Raw genomic sequence first — 17,813 nt, forward strand, 5'->3', positions numbered from 1 at the left:
GGCGGGGGGCCCCCAGATACCGGCTCCCCACCCTATGTGAATGAGTATGGGATACAATGTACACCTATTCATTCACCTGGTGAATTTTTTATTTTTTATGAAATTTTTAATACGGATTTACACTATGCATCCCTTCTCTTCTCCATATGGCAAATGAGTGAAATACTGCCAATATCATTGAAGCACGCACCAGGGGTTCCAAGTATTGCTACACAGTGGCATATACTGTGACTGCGCAGTACCCCTGGAGGGGTGAGGCTATTTGGTGAGTGCATTCATAATAGGAGCATGGATAAGAATCACCAACACCAGCTGTCACCTAAATAAGAAGTTTTTTGAGAAATTATTTCTCAGCATGCACTGGACACTTTTTGAGCACCAGTCACTTTGTTTGTTTCTGGACTTTTATATTGAATTTTATATTGTCACAAGCAATTTGTATATATTTATTACCTCATCATTTGCATTGCCAAGCCAATTATAACTACCACAGCACAGGCACCTAATCCTTTTGGATAAAATATTTTCTCAATTGGCTGCAAAATAAATTTTTGTGAAAAACACCTGCCAGAGGGTGTAACACATGAAATGACAATTCTAACAATTTCATTGCACTAGCACTTATTTAATTCACATTAGCATACTTTTATCATTGTTATCTTTTCACGGTTGTAAGTGCAATACCTTTATAAATTAGTTTTATTGAAAAACACATTTTATTTTATTTTTATTTCTTCAGTATACTCCAGATAGGCTGAGGGTATAACACTTACACCATCTGCTATTAAAGTTTCGTTCACCAGAAATACGTGGGGTTTAAGACTAAACACACGGCATTCATACAGAGGGTGTAGAACAGTAGCACATCCACATTATAGGCGCTGCACTCCCTTAATTTCTGGTTTATACCACTTTGGTTCATCTCATTAAGTGATATTACCAATTACTCTTCCACAGGCCTCTGTTCTGACTTGTTGTACCCAGCAGAGGTTATAACACATTGATTACCAGCATATAAGTCATTAGACATCGCACCTTGCAGAGGATATATATATTGATTACTGGCACACCAAGCCAGTGTATATTCAATTCCCATTATTCTCTAATTTTTGTTTTTTTAAAGTTTCTAAGATTGCAACCTGCAGAGGGTGCAACACAGAAGTATTACTACAATAGGTTTAAACCAAACACCTAAGCACTTTTTAATCAGAACAGCGCCACACCTACAATTTTCTTTAATCAGTTTCACAAATCGATGTGCTGCAATTTTTGACTGATAATGAACCAGACTGTGGAGCATGGAATGGAATGAGATGGAACGACTAGAATGAGCCAACATGAATTGGTGCGTCACAGATTGCGAAGGGTATGGGAAATAATAAATGAAATAATTTGCCATGACAGAGACACAAATCAGTGTGGCGCAATTGCGACTGACAATGAACCGGAGCATGGAAAGGAATGAGATGGAACGGCTAGAACAAACCGAATCAGTGCATTGCAGATGCGACTGGATTTGAACCGGAGTGAAAGGTATGCGAAAAAACAATGGATGCTATGACAGAGACCCGAATCAGTGTACCGCGATTGTGAACCAAATTGCAGAGCATGGCATGTGATGACAAAACTAGCCGGGACAGAACAGTGAGTCACTTATGCAACTGGATACAGACTGGAGTGTAGGGTAATGTGAACTAAAATAACTGAAATGATAGACAGTGTTTTTTAAGTGAAATGGGCCAACTGTGGCATCAAACAACAACGTACGAGAAAGTACAAATGAAACCAATGAAAAACGGCTCTGTGTTTGTGTTCACAAACTGAACCACGAGTTTGTATACTCAGCACGAGGCTAAAAAGCCTGCATACGGAGAATTAAAAAATGATTGATTCATAAGTTTCGAGGTGGGGTTTCAGTGATACGAGGTACCTAGCAAACAATGATGCGTGAAATGATATATGAATCCTACCAGTTTGAGAAAGACTTGATCTACAAAAAAAACACGAACACAGAACCGAAAGCCACAAACACTGAGTGAGTTGGAAGAGTCAGCCAAGTGACGTAACAAATCTGGTGGTGTATACAGTGCAGCCATTGTGCAGTTTCTAATACAGTGCAGGCAGTGTACACAGTACCTAATACAGTGTGTACAGTTTCTACTACACTTCTGGTGGTGTACACAGTACACAATACAGTCCAGCCGCAGTGCAGTTTCTACTACATTTCTGGTGGTGTACACAGTATCTAATACAGTGTTTGCAGTTTCTACTACACTTCTAGTGGTGTAGACAGTACACAATACAGTACAGCCGTGGTACAGTTTCTACTACTTTTCTTGTGGTGTATACAGTGTGCACAGTTCCTACTACACTTCTGGTGGTGTACACAATACAGTGCAGCTGTAGTACAGTTTCTAATAAAGTGCAGGTGGTGTGCATAGTATCTAATACAGTGTGTTCAGTTTCTACTACACTTCTGGTGGTTTATACAATACAGTGCAGCCGTTGTACAGTTGCTAATACAGTCCAGGCAGTGTACACAGTATCTAATACAGAGTGTACAGTTTATATTACTTTTCTGGTTGCGTACACAGTAGGGATGAGCCGAACACCCCCCTGTTCGGTTCGCACCAGAACCTGCGAACAGACCTAAACTTCGTGTGAACTTTAGAACCCTATTAAAGTCTATGGGACTCGAACGTTCACAATCTAAAGTGTTAATTTTAAAGGGTAATATGCAGGTTACTGTCCTAAAAAGTGTTTGGGGACCCGGGTCCTGCCCCAGGGGACATGGATCAATGCAAAAAAAAGTTTTAAAAACGGCCGTTTTTTCAGGAGCAGTGATTTTAATAATGATTAAAGTGAAACAATAAAAGTGTAATATTCCTTTAAATTTCATAGCTGGGGGGTATCTATAGTATGCCTGTGAAGGGGCGCATGTTTCTGCTGCTTAGAACTGTCCCTGCACAAAGTGTCATTTGTGCAGGAAAAAAAGTCTTTTAAAATCACTTGCGGCTATTGTTGGGTCCCGTAATACAGAGAACACTCAATGAGTGTTCTCTGCATTAGCCGACAATTCATTCATTCATTGATAAAAAAAAAAAAAAAAAAAGCGTGGGGGTTCCCCTAAATTCAATTACCAGGCCCTTCAGGTCTGACATGGATATTAAGGGGAACCCCGTGTCAAATTAAAAAAAAAATTGATGTGGGGGTCCCCCTAAATATCCATAACCAGACCCTTCAGGTCTGATATGGATATTAAGGGGAACCCCGCATCAAATTAAAAAAAAATTGACGTGGGGGTCCCCCTAAAAATCCATATCAGACCCTTTATCCGAGCACGCAACCTGGCAGGCCGCAGGAAAAGAGGGGGGGACGAGAGAGCGGCCCCCCCTCCCTCCTGAACCGTACCAGGCCACATACCCTCAACATTGGGAGGATGCTTTGGGGGTCTGTGACCCCTCAAAGCACCTTGTCCCCATGTTGATGAAGACAAGGGCCTCATCCTCACAACCCTGGCCGTTGGTTGTGAGGGTCTGCGGGCGGGGGGCTTATCAGAATCTGGAAGCCCCCTTTAACAAGGGGACCCCCAGATCCCGGCCCCCCCTGTTTGAAATGGTAAGGGGGTACAAAAGTACCCCTACCATTTCACAAAGAAAGTGTCAAAATGGTTAAATAAGACAAACACACTTTTGAAAAATTCCTTTATTAAAAAAAAAAAAAAAAAAAAAAAAATTCCAGCGGTGCTAATCCACTCTTGCTATCCAGCGACGGGTCTCCGGGGTCCAACGATGGATGATCATATCCAGCGACGGGGGATCTCTCAGTCCAGCGCTGTCCATACATTCTTCTTCTGTCTCCACTGCGGAGACACTGCAGAAAGCCCAGCGCTGACGTTTCTTATATTAGGAGGGCGGGGCCACCCGTCACCTGACCCCGCCCCCTCTGACGCTGGTGAAGGGAGCCAGGGGTTCCCCAGTGACGTATGGGTGACCCCGCCCCCTCTGATGTAACGGAAACCTGCGTTACATCAGAGGGGGTGGGGTCACCCACACGTCACTGGGGAACCCCTGGCTTCTCTCTCCAGCGTCAGAGGGGCGGGGTCAGGTGACGGGTGGCCCCGCCCTCCTAATATAAGAAACGTCAGCGCTGGGCTCTCTGCAGTGTCTCCGGAGTGGAGACAGAAGACGGATATATGGACAGCGCTGGACTGAGAGATCCCCCATCGCTGGATATGATCATCCATCGCTGGACCCCGGAGACCCGTCGCTGGATAGCAAGAGTGGATTAGCACCGCTGGAATTTTTTTTTTTTTCAAAAGTGTGTTTGTCTTATTTAACCATTTTGACACTTTCTTTGTGAAATGGTAGGGGTACTTTTGTACCCCCTTACCATTTCAAACAGGGGGGGGCGGGATCTGGGGGTCCCCTTGTTAAAGGGGGCTTCCAGATTCTGATAAGCCCCCCGCCCGCAGACCCTCACAACCAACGGCCAGGGTTGTGAGGATGAGGCCCTTGTCTTCATCAACATGGGGACAAGGTGCTTTGAGGGGTCACAGACCCCCAAAGCATCCTCCCAATGTTGAGGGTATGTGGCCTGGTACGGTTCAGGAGGGAGGGGGGGCCGCTCTCTCGTCCCCCCCTCTTTTCCTGCGGCCTGCCAGGTTGCGTGCTCGGATAAAGGGTCTGATATGGATTTTTAGGGGGACCCCACGTCAATTTTTTTTTAATTTGATGCGGGGTTCCCCTTAATATCCATATCAGACCTGAAGGGTCTGGTTATGGATATTTAGGGGGACCCCACGTCAATTTTTTTTAAAAATTTGACACCGGGTTCCCCTTAATATCCATGTCAGACCTGAAGGGCCTGGTAATTGAATTTAGGGGAACCCCCACGCTTTTTTTTTTTTTTATCAATGAATGAATGAATTGTCGGCTAATGCAGAGAACACTCATTGAGTGTTCTCTGTATTACGGGACCCGACAATAGCCGCAAGTGATTTTAAAATACTTTTTTTCCTGCACAAACGACACTTTGTGCAGGGACAGTTCTAAGCAGCAGAAACAAGCGCCCCTTTACAGGCATACTATAGATACCCCCCAGCTACGAAATTTAAAGGAATATTACACTTTTATTGTTTCACTTTAATCATTATTAAAATCACTGCTCCTGAAAAAACGGCCGTTTTTAAAACTTTTTTTTGCATTGATCCATGTCCCCTGGGGCAGGACCCGGGTCCCCAAACACTTTTTAGGACAGTAACCTGCATATTACCCTTTAAAATTAGCACTTTAGATTTCTCCCATAGACTTGTATAGGATGTTCCGGCTTTTCGAATTTGCTGCGAACAGCCCAAATTGTTCACTGTTCGCTGAACAGGCGAACAGGCAATGTTCGAGTAGAACATGAGTTCGACTCGAACTCGAAGCTCATCCCTAGTACACAGTATCTAATACAGTGTGTACAGTTTCAAATACAGTTTGTACAATTTCTACTACTTTTCTGGTGGTTTACACAGTATCTAATACAGTGTGTACAGTTTCTACCTGTCACATACCTGGTTGGAGGCCAAAGTGCCGAGAGGACTCCCCGTGCGGCTAAGTGCTGTACACCCCTGAAGATGGTACAGAAGGTGTAGTGCCTAATACAGTGTAGTGTAGTGTGGTGTTGCAAAACAAAAATACATCATGTTTGGAAGGCCACCAAGGAGAGACAGACGCTCCATACAGATGAGATCAAGCATGATAATAGGATCCCCATATAATAATAAAAGCTCACAATAGTGTAAAACCTTTAACATTTATTCCAACTGAGCATATAACAAATGCGCACTTACATTGATGTAGATAAGAACAGCATATAAAAACCATCGAGCCAGTAGGGCTTGAGTAAGCCCGTTGCTTCCAGGACTCAGCGCGTAGCAGTGACGTCAGTGCGTCGCTCCTCCTCCCTGAAGGACAAAAAACTGGCAGTCATGTTCCCCAGCTGCAGCATACTTCCAAGTTTGCTCCAGTGACGAGGAGGGAGGGGATGATGAGGTCACTGACTGTACTTGGGTGCCTGAAAGGAGAAAGGAGGAGGAGGAGGAAGTGGCACAAATCCAATGAGGTAGGATGAACTCTAGGGGGCAGTTTAAGGGCAGCCACCCTATTGCATCACACCGCAGAGCTCCGTAGGTGCAGGGTGCTGCCAATTCCCCGTTGACTTTTAAAAGTTCCTTGGTGTGGGCCTTTTTCGACACGTGTGCAGCAGATCACATCATTGCTGTTTGCAACCTATGTCTGAAGCGGATCAAGGGTGGCCAGAACAGCAGCCGCTTGGGCACCACATGCTTGACCAGACATATGACGACCTGCAATGCAGTCCGTTGGCAACAGCACTCGAAAGATCCACATCAAAGAAAAAGGCGGACTTCTCCTTGCTCCTCATCTGGGATCTCCAACCCTGCTAAAAAAAAAAAAAAACCTGCACTGAGAGGAATGAAGGTATAGCAATAGGTATCCCAAGTACTTGCAGCCAATCTGGAGGTTTTCAGTCCCCAGAAACCCAATCAGTTGTACATGACTGGGGGGAGTTAGTTACATATCATGTGTTCCTTAGTGATCCAGAGGACTCAGAATTCGAATGCCTCTGCAAACTTACCCTGCATGTCCTCCCTGATTCTGCAAAGCTTGCAAAAGGACCCTAGGATTTGTGGTATCAAGGAAAGGGATCATCAATGGCTGGTAACCCTTCTTGATTCACGTTACAAGGGTAAGGTTGCAGAACTCATCCTGCCTTCGCAGAGGAAGCAGAGGATGAAATATCTTCATGAGGCCTTGAAGAAAGGTTTGTGCAATGCATTTCAAGACCCTGGGAGGCTACAATTTCCTGGTACTGGACAACGTGTTGCTGAGGCTTCATTCAGTCAGAGGAAGAGTGGTGGAGAAGTTGGCCGGATGACCAATGCCTTTTAAAGAATTTTTCAGTCCTCAGCGCTGAGGTCTGAGCGGTTCAAGCAACCATCGCCAGCATCTGCATTACATGGTGCAGGAATATCTAGGAGCAAGAGCAGACTTGGAGACCATTCCAACAGAGCATCCACTGGGTTACTGGATCTTGAGGATGGACCACTGGCCAGAACTTGCTTAATATGCAGTTGAGCTACTGGCCTATCCTGCATCCAGTGCTTTCTGAATGCACAAGTGCCACTGGAGGGTTTGCAATGGAACAAAGAATGCGCCTGTCAACAGACTCCATTGATAGGATCACATTCATAAAAATTAATCAGTCTTGGATCAGCAGGTATCAAGCACCTGATGCTGATGTAACTGATTGAATTTGCTGTGGATGTTGGATCCCTTGAAGACTGTCTATGCTGACTAACCTACTCCTCCTCAATCTTGATCATGCTAGCTTCCAACAATATTTTTGGTTTAGGGCACACCACCACCATTCAAGGCCCAGTTTTTCTGCCCATGTTTAACAGGGGCATGTAATTACAATTTTTGATCTAATATTTCACAGCAGGGCCTGTTCCTGTGCCCAACAAGAGTAACTGTGAGGGCTTACAGTGTTCTGATACCACAAACACCTGAGGCCCAATTTATAGCGTATATAGGACAGGCCGTATAGTATATATACTGATGTTCAGAGTATATAGTGCCTGGGGGACCCCCACGCCATTTAAAAAAAAAAATTTGGGTGAGGGGTTCCTCTTAATTTCCATACCAGACCCGAAGGGGGTGACATCCACGCCAATTCTGGGGGTATTTTTGGTAGTTTTTATCTATATTGCCGGTTTCCATCAATACATTACAGCCGCAAGCATTTTTTTCCTTTAGAAATGTCATTTTGCTGTGGCACTGTTATAAACATGGAAAAGATGCGCTACTTTACAGGCATACTAAGGACACCCCCCAGGCACAATATTTAAAGGAATATTTAATTTTTATTGTTTCAATTAAAGCATTATTAAAATTGCTGCTCCCGAAAAAAAAGGTTGTTTTTAAAACTTTTTTTGCATTGATACATGTCCCCTGGGGCAGGACCCAGGTCCCCAAACACGTTTTATGGCAATAACTTGCATAAAAGCCTTTAAAATTAGCACTTTATATTTTTTCAGGTTCGTGTCCCATATACTTTAACTGTTCAAACAAATTTTTTGCTTGTTCGCATTTTCTGCTGGGAACCAAACCGGGGGGTATTCGGCTCATCCCTAATTAGAAGGAGAGGTGGCTATATGAGATATATACATGGACCCAAGATGTGATATGTCTGTCTGAGTGGTCTTTGCTGGGGGTATGGTATTGCACACTTGCTAGAATTAAGGGGCCGGGGTATACTTTCCCTGGTTTAAATTTTTCTGATGGTTGTCCTGGTTTCATTCTTTTTTTTTTTTTGTATATTGATTTATGTATTGAGGTTGGGGCCTGTTGCCCTTCTTTGGGATTGGGCTAAAATGGGGGGGGGGGGAGATTAAGAAATAAAAAGAAGGGGGGAAAAATGCATTTTCCTGACTCTGAGAGATGGTGTCTAATGTTTTACTGCTGGATAAATGTTTGTGATGATCATTTTGTACATTTTTTATATTGCTTTCAGCCACTTGTCTAAGCAAGTGAAGAAGTATAGCAAAGTGTAATTTCTTCAGTGTTGTCACATGAAAAGATATACTAAAATATTTACAAAAATGTGGTGGGTGTACTCACTTTTGTGAGATACTGTAGTCCTATTGCTACACTAGTTACATTATCTCACAAAAGTGAGTACATCCACCACATTTTTGTAAATATTTTATTATATCTTTTCTTGTGACAACACTGAAGAAATTACACTTTGCAACAATGTAAAGTAGTGAGTGTACAGCTTGTATAACAGTGTCAATTGTCTGTCCCCTCAAAATAACTCAACACACATCCATTAATGTCTAAACCGCTGGAAACAAAAGTGAGTACACCCCTAAGTGAAAATGTCCCAATTGGGCCCAATTAGCTGTTTTCCCTCCTCGGTGTCATGTGAATCATTAGTGGTACAATGTCTCGGGTGTGAATGGGGAGCAGGTGTGTTAAATATAGTGTTATCGCTCTCATTCTCTCATTCTCTCATACCAGTCACTGGAAGTTCAATATGACACCTCATGGCAAAGAACTCTCTGAGGAGCTGAAAAAAATAGGATTTTAAAACAGCTTACCTGTAAAATCCTTTTCTTTGAGGTACATCACGGGACACATAGTACTTACTATGTGGGTTTAATAGGCCACCTTCAGGTGCTGGACACTGGCACGCCCTAATTTAAAACATGCCCTCCCTATATAACCCCTCCCACTGGTGGGGGTACCTCAGTTTTGTAGCAAAGCAATACATGTGTATACCAAAGAAGGGAGGGACCTCTGTGTCCCGTGATGTAACTCAGAGAAAAGTATTTTACAGTAAGCTGTTTTAAAAATCCTATTTTCTTATCCTACATCACGGGACACAGAGCCATAGTACTTACTATGTGGGATGTCCCATAGCAATGCCAACTGAAGGGAGCGAGACACAACAAAAGTAGGGCACCAAGAGACCAGAGAACTCATACTGCAGTCTGCAGTACACTGCGCCCAAAGGCATCCTCATGACCTCTCACATCTACTTGATAGAATTTGGTAAATGTGTGGACTGAAGACCAAGTTGCCGGCCATGCAGATCTAAGCCATGGAGGCTTGGTTATGCACTGCCCAAGAAGCACTAACAGCCCTGGTTGAGTGTGCTTTAACCCCTTGACCACTGGGCACTTAAACACCCTTCCTAACCAGACCAATTTTCAGCTTACAATTACTCAGTCATGCAACACTGTATCCATATTAAATTTTTGTCCTTTTTTCACACAAATAGAGCTTTCTTTTGGTGGTATTTAATCACCGCTGGGTGTTTTATTTTTTGCGCTATAAATCAAAAAAGACTGAAAATTTGGTAAAAAAAAATAAATAAAAAATCTTTCTTTCTGTTAAAATTTATCGCAGAGTATTGGCGAGTATTGGCAGAGTATTGGTAGAATATTTCAGAGTTGCAGAGTATTGGCAGAGTATTGCAGTGGGCCACAAGAATCACCTCCTTCCTTTCTTGCTTGATGCTGCAAAGAAGCCGTGGAAGCAGCAGAACAGGAGGGAACACATAGATCAGTGAGAACTGATCCCAAGGAAAGACCAAGGCATCTGTTCCACATGCTATCGGATCCCTTGTCCTTGAAATAAATTTGTCGATCTTGTTGTTGAACCTGGACGCAAACAGATCCACATCTGGAACTCCCCATTTTTGACATATTAACAGAAACATGTCGGGATGAAGGGACCATTGACCATTCTCCCGGGAAAAATTGTTGGTGATTCAAGTAGTCCGCCTGCAAATTCTCTATCCCTGTAATGAAAATTGCTGATAGAGAAGGAATGTTGCTTTCTGCCCAAGAAAGAATATGATTCACCTCTCCCTGTGCCGCACGACTTCTCCTGCCCCTTTGCTGATTGATGTAGGCCACTTCTTTGGCACACTGGGGGATAAATGCATTGGAGAGTCCAGAGCATGGACCTTCTTGTTCCAAGTAGATAGGATACTGTAGCAGTCTTGATTGAAACTGCGCATAAGGAAGGGCCTTGAAAGAAGCCACCATCTTTCCCAGCAATTTCATGCAAAGGCGATTAGAAGGATTCATCTTTGCTTTGACCACCTGGATCAGTTCCTTTATGGAACTGATCCTTTCCTGGGGCAGAAAGACCCTCTTTTGAGCTGTATCTATGATCAGCCCCAAGTACTGCAAACTCCTTTATGGCTTTAAGGAGGATTTTTCTAGGTTGAGAATCCAACCTAGGTCTTCCAGGTAGTTGACTGTGGTGACCAAAGTTTGGTTTAACCGGGCTACCGATTGATCTATCAAGAGTAGATCATCTAAGTAGGTTAGTATTGTTATACCTTTGACCCTTTACCTGGCTAAAAGAGGAGCCAGGATCTTTGTAAACACTTGAGGTGCAGTAGCCAGTCCGAAAGGTAGAGCTACAAACTGAAAGTGATGATTTTCTACCTTGAATTGTAGAAATTTCTGTTGAGCAGGGAAAATCGCAGGGAAAATCGGCACACGGAGATTAGCATCCTTGATGTCGATTGACGCCAGAAGTTCTCTACCTTGTAGGAAGGAGACTACAGATCGGATTGACTCCATGTGAAAGGAACGGATGTTTAAAAACCAGTTTAGATGTTTTAAATTTAAAATGGGTCTGACATCCCCGTTTGGTTTTGGAACTATGAAAAGGTTTGAATAAAAACCCAAACCTCATTCTTCCAAAGGGACCGCCAAAATCACCCCTTGAGATAAGAGATGATCCAGAGCTAGAAAGAGAGACTTCTTTTTCATTGGATCTTTGGGTATGTTTGATCTGAGAAAACAAGCATACGGGAACTCTCGGAACTAGTTTGTAACCTAGAGAAATTGAGGAAGCCACCCATCTGTCTTGACAATGTTCCTGCCAGACTCTTGAAAACGGCAGAAGCCTTTCCCCCACCCGAGCGAACGGAGGGCGTCCCTTCATAAGGAGGCTTTAGTATTTTGTTTTGTGAGCTTCCTCCCCCGGGTCCTCTTTTGGCCCTGGGACTGACCAAGAGGTTTACCTCTAGAATCTGACGATGGAGGCTGTCGAGACTGCTTGGAGGCAGCTGCCCCTGGCACTGAAGAAGTACGTTTAAAAGTAAAATGTTTAAACTTTTTCTTAACTGGTAAAAGGGAACTTAGAAATTCTTTGGATATACTTATCCAGATCATCCTTGAACAATCGTTCACCATAAAAGGGGAAACTGGCCAAGAGCTTTTTGCGTGGCACTTCAGCTGACCACTTTTTCAACCATAGGATTCTATGCACATGTACCAGCCCAAGCATAAGGCGTGAGGTCTGGAGAATAGAATCTCTCATAGCGTATACTGTGAATCACAATGCTTCTGATATACCAGCCAAATCCTGGGCCTGCTGATCAGGAATAACTTTGAGTACATCTGTAAACTGGTCCATTAAGGACTGAGATACTCCGATCGCTGCCAGCGTAGGTTGAACAACTGAACCTGCGAGTGAAATATAGTTCTTAAAAAGGAATTCCAACTTCTTATCTGTTGAATCCTTTAACATCTGAGCATTGTCAACTGGACAAGTCAGATTTTTATTCACAGAGGATATAGCAGCGTCAATTGCTGGAATTCCCCATTTTTTTATAAAAGTCTTCCTCCATAGGATAAAGCATATAAAACTTTTTTGGAGGGAAAATTGTTTATCTGGATGCTCCCATTCAGAATACATAAACTTCCTTAGCCACGAATGAATAGGAAAAGAATGATCAGATTGGGGAGGCTTTAGTGAACCAAAACCAGACGTGGGCTCATCTAGTGACTGCGCTCCTGGCAGTGAAAAAGTAGAGCAGACCAACCCAGTGAGAGATTGTACCAACACTCTTTCCTGCGGACCTGATATTTCTGTATCAGGTTCCTCAGATGCAGAGATGTTAGCCTCTTCCAGGTCCTTGGAAGGCTATCATCTTCTCTTGCTCCTTGCTCCTCAGAATGAGGGTCCTGAGCAATGGACGGGGACCTGCTACACTTAGCCCCAGTCTGGAATGCAAACAAAGCATCAATTTTTTTGCTCAAAGCTTGAAATGGTTGAAGAAAAAACCACCTGGGTAATATACATAGGGGCTGCAGCATCAAGAACAGCTGTGACACTTGTCCCTCCTGATAGCTCACTCAGATCACTCTGATCAGCCATATCACTCTCAGGGGACGATGACATCTTTTTTTAGATATTTCTAGGCTGCCATGTGACTCTAGGTGTTTTTTACCCTCCTTCCTCTCATAGCCTGATGCACAAAACAGAGGTACTACCAGAAGCAGTGCATCAACTGCATGAACAATAGTCCAGCTTAATTGCTGCTATTAATGCTCAGCCTGATGCCGTAAATGTGTCAAAGGGAATGCCTGTGTCACCAAACCTTTTAAAAACCACCTCTGCTCCTGTGTCCCTCCAGCAGCATGAACAGACACAATGGTAAAAGCCTTTAAAAGCCTCCCTTCCCACGCTGGATGTTGGAGGACACCAACGCAGTGCTAAGCCCCACCCCAGCATCTACAGCCCCCCTCGTTTTTAAAAAAATGCAAGCTTTTTCCACGCTGCTGGTCCTATGGAGGATCCCAGGCAGAGGCAGGCATGGCGAGGGAGGAAAGGGAAGCCTCCGAGCGGCGTCTATTCGTGCCATTTCTTTTCTTCCTTTTTTTTTAAATGCCGTTTTTTTCCCCCGGAGAAGAGGGGGAGAAAACAGGCTGCACATGGGGTGTACAGGAGGACTCGCTGCCTTTCGGAGGAGGAAGAACTTTCTGCTTCCTGAATCACATCGTGGCTTTCTGAGAAACATAAGTCAAGTAAGTGCTCAATACAGCCTCTAGTGGTGATTACATAGGCATGACAACATTAACAATTTTAAAGGAGGCATTCATAAAACAAATTTTAATTTCTTAGAAAACTACACACCTTTCCCGCCGCATGTTTTTTTGTGGTAAACCAACAGACCAAATCTTCACCCTTCACGTGGTTTCCGATAAACCTTCAGGAGCTGGGGATCCTAGAGGAAACCCACTATCCTGGGCCTGCAACAGCACCCTACCAGTAAAAACTTTATGGCCTCACTACCAAAAAGTATTGGATCCCAGGGTCCAGCTCTCTAAAAGAGAAGCATTCACAGGCAAAACCTTGTTTTTATCAGTTATAAGGCCCGTATACCATTCAATTCAGCCAAAAGAGACACTTTGAATGGATCCATCAGCATGGCTAGCCCCAGCAAGGATTGCTCCAGTGGAGCTCAGAACAGCACATCTTCACTTATGCCAACACCTTAGACCCTGGCGAAAAAACTGAGGTACTCCCACCAGTGGGAGGGGTTATATAGGGAGGGCAGTTGTCCCAGAAGGAAGCCTCTTCTAAAGATGATGCACAAGAAAGCCTTCAAAAAGTTTACTGAAGACAAGCAGACTAAGGACACCGATTACTGGAACCCTGTCTTGTGGTCTGATGAGACCAAGATAGATGTATTTGGTTCAGATGGTGTCAAGAGTGTGTCGCGGCAACCAGGTGAGGAGTACAAAGACAAGTGTGTCTTGCCTACAGTCAAGCATGGTGGTGGGGGTGTCATGGTTTGGGGCTGCATAAGGGCTGCCAGCACTGGGGAGCTACAGTTCATGAATGCCAACATGTACTGTGACATACTGAAGCAGAGCGTGATCCCCTCCCTTCGGAGACTGGGCCACAGGGCAGTACTCCAACATGATAATGACCCCAAACACACCTGCAAGATGACCACTGCTTTGCTAAATAAGCTGAGGGTAAAGGTGATGGACTGGCCAAGCATGTCTCCAGGCCTAAACCCTACTGAGCATCTGTGGGGTATCCTCAAACAGAAGGTGGAGGAGTGTAAGGTCTCTAATATCCACCAGCCCCGAGATGTCGTCATGGAGGAGTGCAAGAGGACCCCAGTGGCAACCTGTGAAGCTCTGGTGAACTCCATGCCCAAGAGGGTTAAGGCAGTGCTGGAAAATAAAGGTGGACACACAAATTATTGACACTTTGGGCCCAATTTTTGAAATTTTCACTTAGGGGTGTACTCACTTTTGTTGCCCGTGGTTTAGACATTAATGGCTGTGTGTTGAGTTATTTTGAGGGGACAGCAAATGTACATTGTTATACAAGCTGTACACTCACTACTTTACATTGTTTCATGTTGTCACATAAAAATATATAATAAAATACTTAAACAAATGTGAGGGGTGTACTCTTTTTTGTGAGATACTGTATGTTGTAAAAGTTAGCTATTTGAAACAGCCAAGCATAAAGTGAGCACCTGTAATAATAAAATAAAGTACAGAATGGAAGTTCCTGATGTACACCTATTTATCTGTGATATGCTGTAGGAGAATTACTACATACATAAGCCATTTTTTTTAATTCTTCCACATGTTCCTTATGAAGTAGCCATTTAAAACCATAACTGCAAAGTATTTGTGCACAGGTTATGTTTCTTTAACATCCATTGAGGAACACAAGTATTGTAGATTATGGGTGATATTCCCACCTACAGCAGGTTGGGGCAATGGCAAACCAAAAATGTTAAGCCACCCCCTGTATAACCCTGCCCCCAACTGTTAGACATCAGTTCTTTGCTAGTGTCCTAGGACGTTGGGTGCCTTTTCCTCAGTTCTGTTGAGAAAAACATGCTCACTTCTCCAGGTATTTTTTTCCACAATCAAAATACCTGTTACACTGTTTGAGTTTTTTCTATACGCCGGTTACCTGGAGCAGTGTTCCCTCAGCAATAGCTTTAGAGCTTGTAACTGGACCGTGCCAGTCCAAAGATTTAGCCTTGAATGTGACCTTCGGGCACTAGACTTTGCAAAATGGCACTGTCTAAACCTTAGTGTACTGGGTTAATTAGCTGCAGGGAGCTTTAAGGCCCAGAGCTATGGCACAGTCTCAGTGTGTCTCTTGAAACTCTAGGGCAAACATAGCATGGTAGATAGACCTGAGTTCTGCTTTATGGCATTTATCAGACTTTTCAGATCTCACTTTGGCACTAGCTGTAATTCTGCTATGTGGTGTCTTTTCTTAGAAACTCTGAGGACAGTCCGCTGTAATGGGTAACCTTATCCATTACTTTCTTACTGTTTCTGGAGGTAACTCTTTGGTATCTTGAGAAGGAATCCAATGCCTGTAACTTGGATCCAAGGACCCCTTTCCCTATAGGGTCATCCTAATCAGTGGAATTTATAGCTCAGCTGAATGAGCCTGAACTTCAAACTATGTCTACAAGGCCTATTACATCCACTGCAGATTTTGTTGATTTGTGCACAAATAATACAGAAATCTGCTCACAGACGCCATAAATGTGCTCCAGTGCCACCCAGGGCACAGTCCATCTCTCGCCTTACTAGGCGTTCATCTCTCATTGTGCCTGAGGCCTATATTAACATTGCTGACTCAAAGTTGGAGTCTTTACAGCCTACCCAGACTTGCAAGCTGTTGTTTCCAACCTGACTGATTTCAGTACACTCTACTATGCATCCAGAGCAGAGATCTCCAAACTTTTCAATACAAGGCCACACTGTATATTTTACAAATATTCACAAGCCCCCCAAAAAAATCAGCTTTATAAACAAACAAATCAACCTACTGTACCAGGAGTTCTACTGTCCTACCTATATTTTTGGTGGAATGCTTCTCTTGGTTGTACATTTCATGTTTTACCCCCATAGTTCTTAGGTGCAGTTTCCCCCTTGAAGTTATATTCTGTTCTGAGTCATAGCTGCATTTTCTCCTCTGAGCTTTATCTTTTAGTCAGAACTTCTCCATTTGAAAAGGCTCTTTAGTATCCAGCCTTCTTTTAAGGTTTGATTTTGTCTATACTATATATATATACGGTAGTACGATTTTCGCCTCAGTGCCTGTTGCCGCCCCTCAGTCAAACAGTTGTTTTTTTGGATGTCCCAATTTCCCTTCAAAGACACAGATCCCGCTCCCCCCCCCCCCCCCCCCCCACATTATTTGCCTATTTGCCTTATGTACTGCTTGCTCACAAAAGCTGAGGCATGGTGTCTGGAAGTGACATTATACAAGGGCTTGGCTTGACAATTTTTGTTTGCCAGTGTCCCAACTTCCTTTAGTTAGCAGTATAACCCATTTGTCTACAACTTCTGTGTTCCTTTTTATTTTTTATTTATTTTTTATTTGGGTTGTTATGTGGTTATTTAAGATGCAAACATATTTAGTTTAGTTTTTATAGACCTGGGAGTATATGGCTTTAGTTTAGAAGCACATTTGAAAGCATATATTTTAGTTAATGTTTGGTTATTTCCCCCAATATTACTTTTATGTAGAGGTGATAAAGCAATGTCAACATCTGCAGTGAATGAAAGATTTGTTATCGAACGCCGCTTTTTGACCGCTCAGCAGTGATAGATAGGGTGCAAATAAATCCATAAATAAATGAATACATGCCAGACCTTATTTTACATAACAAAAAAATGTATCTCTAATAGTGCAAGAGTAGTGAAAGGGGTAAGATAGGCTAGCTCCTAAGTTTAACACAATAATCTTTTTTCATTAGTAAAATGGTGTTCTTAATTTACTATACATTTAGTTCAAATTGGTAGATTCTGGTATATCTGAATGGGCACATGTACATTTCCAATTTCCCGTTATTATTGCCTTACAGATTATGCTGTTAAAGTGGAAACTAAGAAGACAAATCCTCAGTCTAATGTAAGAAACTTACTGAACCAATTGTCTATAGACAAAATTGTGCCAGCACAGCGTGGAAGGGAAAACGCCTATGTGAATGGTGATTTTGTTTTTTCTTCTTCTTATATAAGTACATTAATTGCATGCACATTTAGAATGACATTTTTTAGGGGAATTACTTACTGCATGTGGTGACAAGTAGAAAATCTAACCTATTTAAAATACCATAATGACTTTGTTAAGGCTGTGAAGCATAACAAAATTATGCTACTTTATACAATATGGCCCAATGTAAAATATAATTAAAGGTAAAACCTTTTTGTATATTTGGATAGAGTGGAGAAGGATTATAACAACTGTTAAGCCTCATACACACGATCGGACTTTGTGCAAACTTTCCTGTGGATTTTTGTACAAAGGGCGTCGGCTGTGAATTTGTATTGCATACACACGGCAGGACTTTTTCAGCTAACTTTCACCAAATCATGTGGTTTTTCTGCTCTTTACCGTCACCTTTGGTCAACTTCTGTATTGTTGTCTGAT

At 43.0% G+C, this 17,813-nt stretch overlaps 1 protein-coding gene across 2 annotated transcripts in view; it reads left to right on the forward strand.

Annotated features, from left to right (window-relative positions):
- The window catches only part of LOC143974587 (signal-transducing adaptor protein 1-like), a 167,614-nt gene that overhangs the window by 122,491 nt on the left and 27,310 nt on the right, over positions 1 to 17,813 (forward strand). For both annotated transcript variants that reach the window (XM_077476134.1, XM_077476135.1), the window contains exon 9: positions 17,245 to 17,370. In XM_077476134.1, coding sequence (XP_077332260.1) covers positions 17,245 to 17,370 — 126 coding nt within the window. The remainder of the gene's footprint in view (positions 1 to 17,244; positions 17,371 to 17,813) is intronic.

Source organism: Lithobates pipiens, unplaced genomic scaffold (assembly GCF_037356315.1).
Source record: "Lithobates pipiens isolate NorthernLeopardFrog02 unplaced genomic scaffold, aLitPip1_a1.2 Scaffold_13, whole genome shotgun sequence".
Lineage (NCBI taxonomy): Eukaryota > Metazoa > Chordata > Amphibia > Anura > Ranidae > Lithobates > Lithobates pipiens.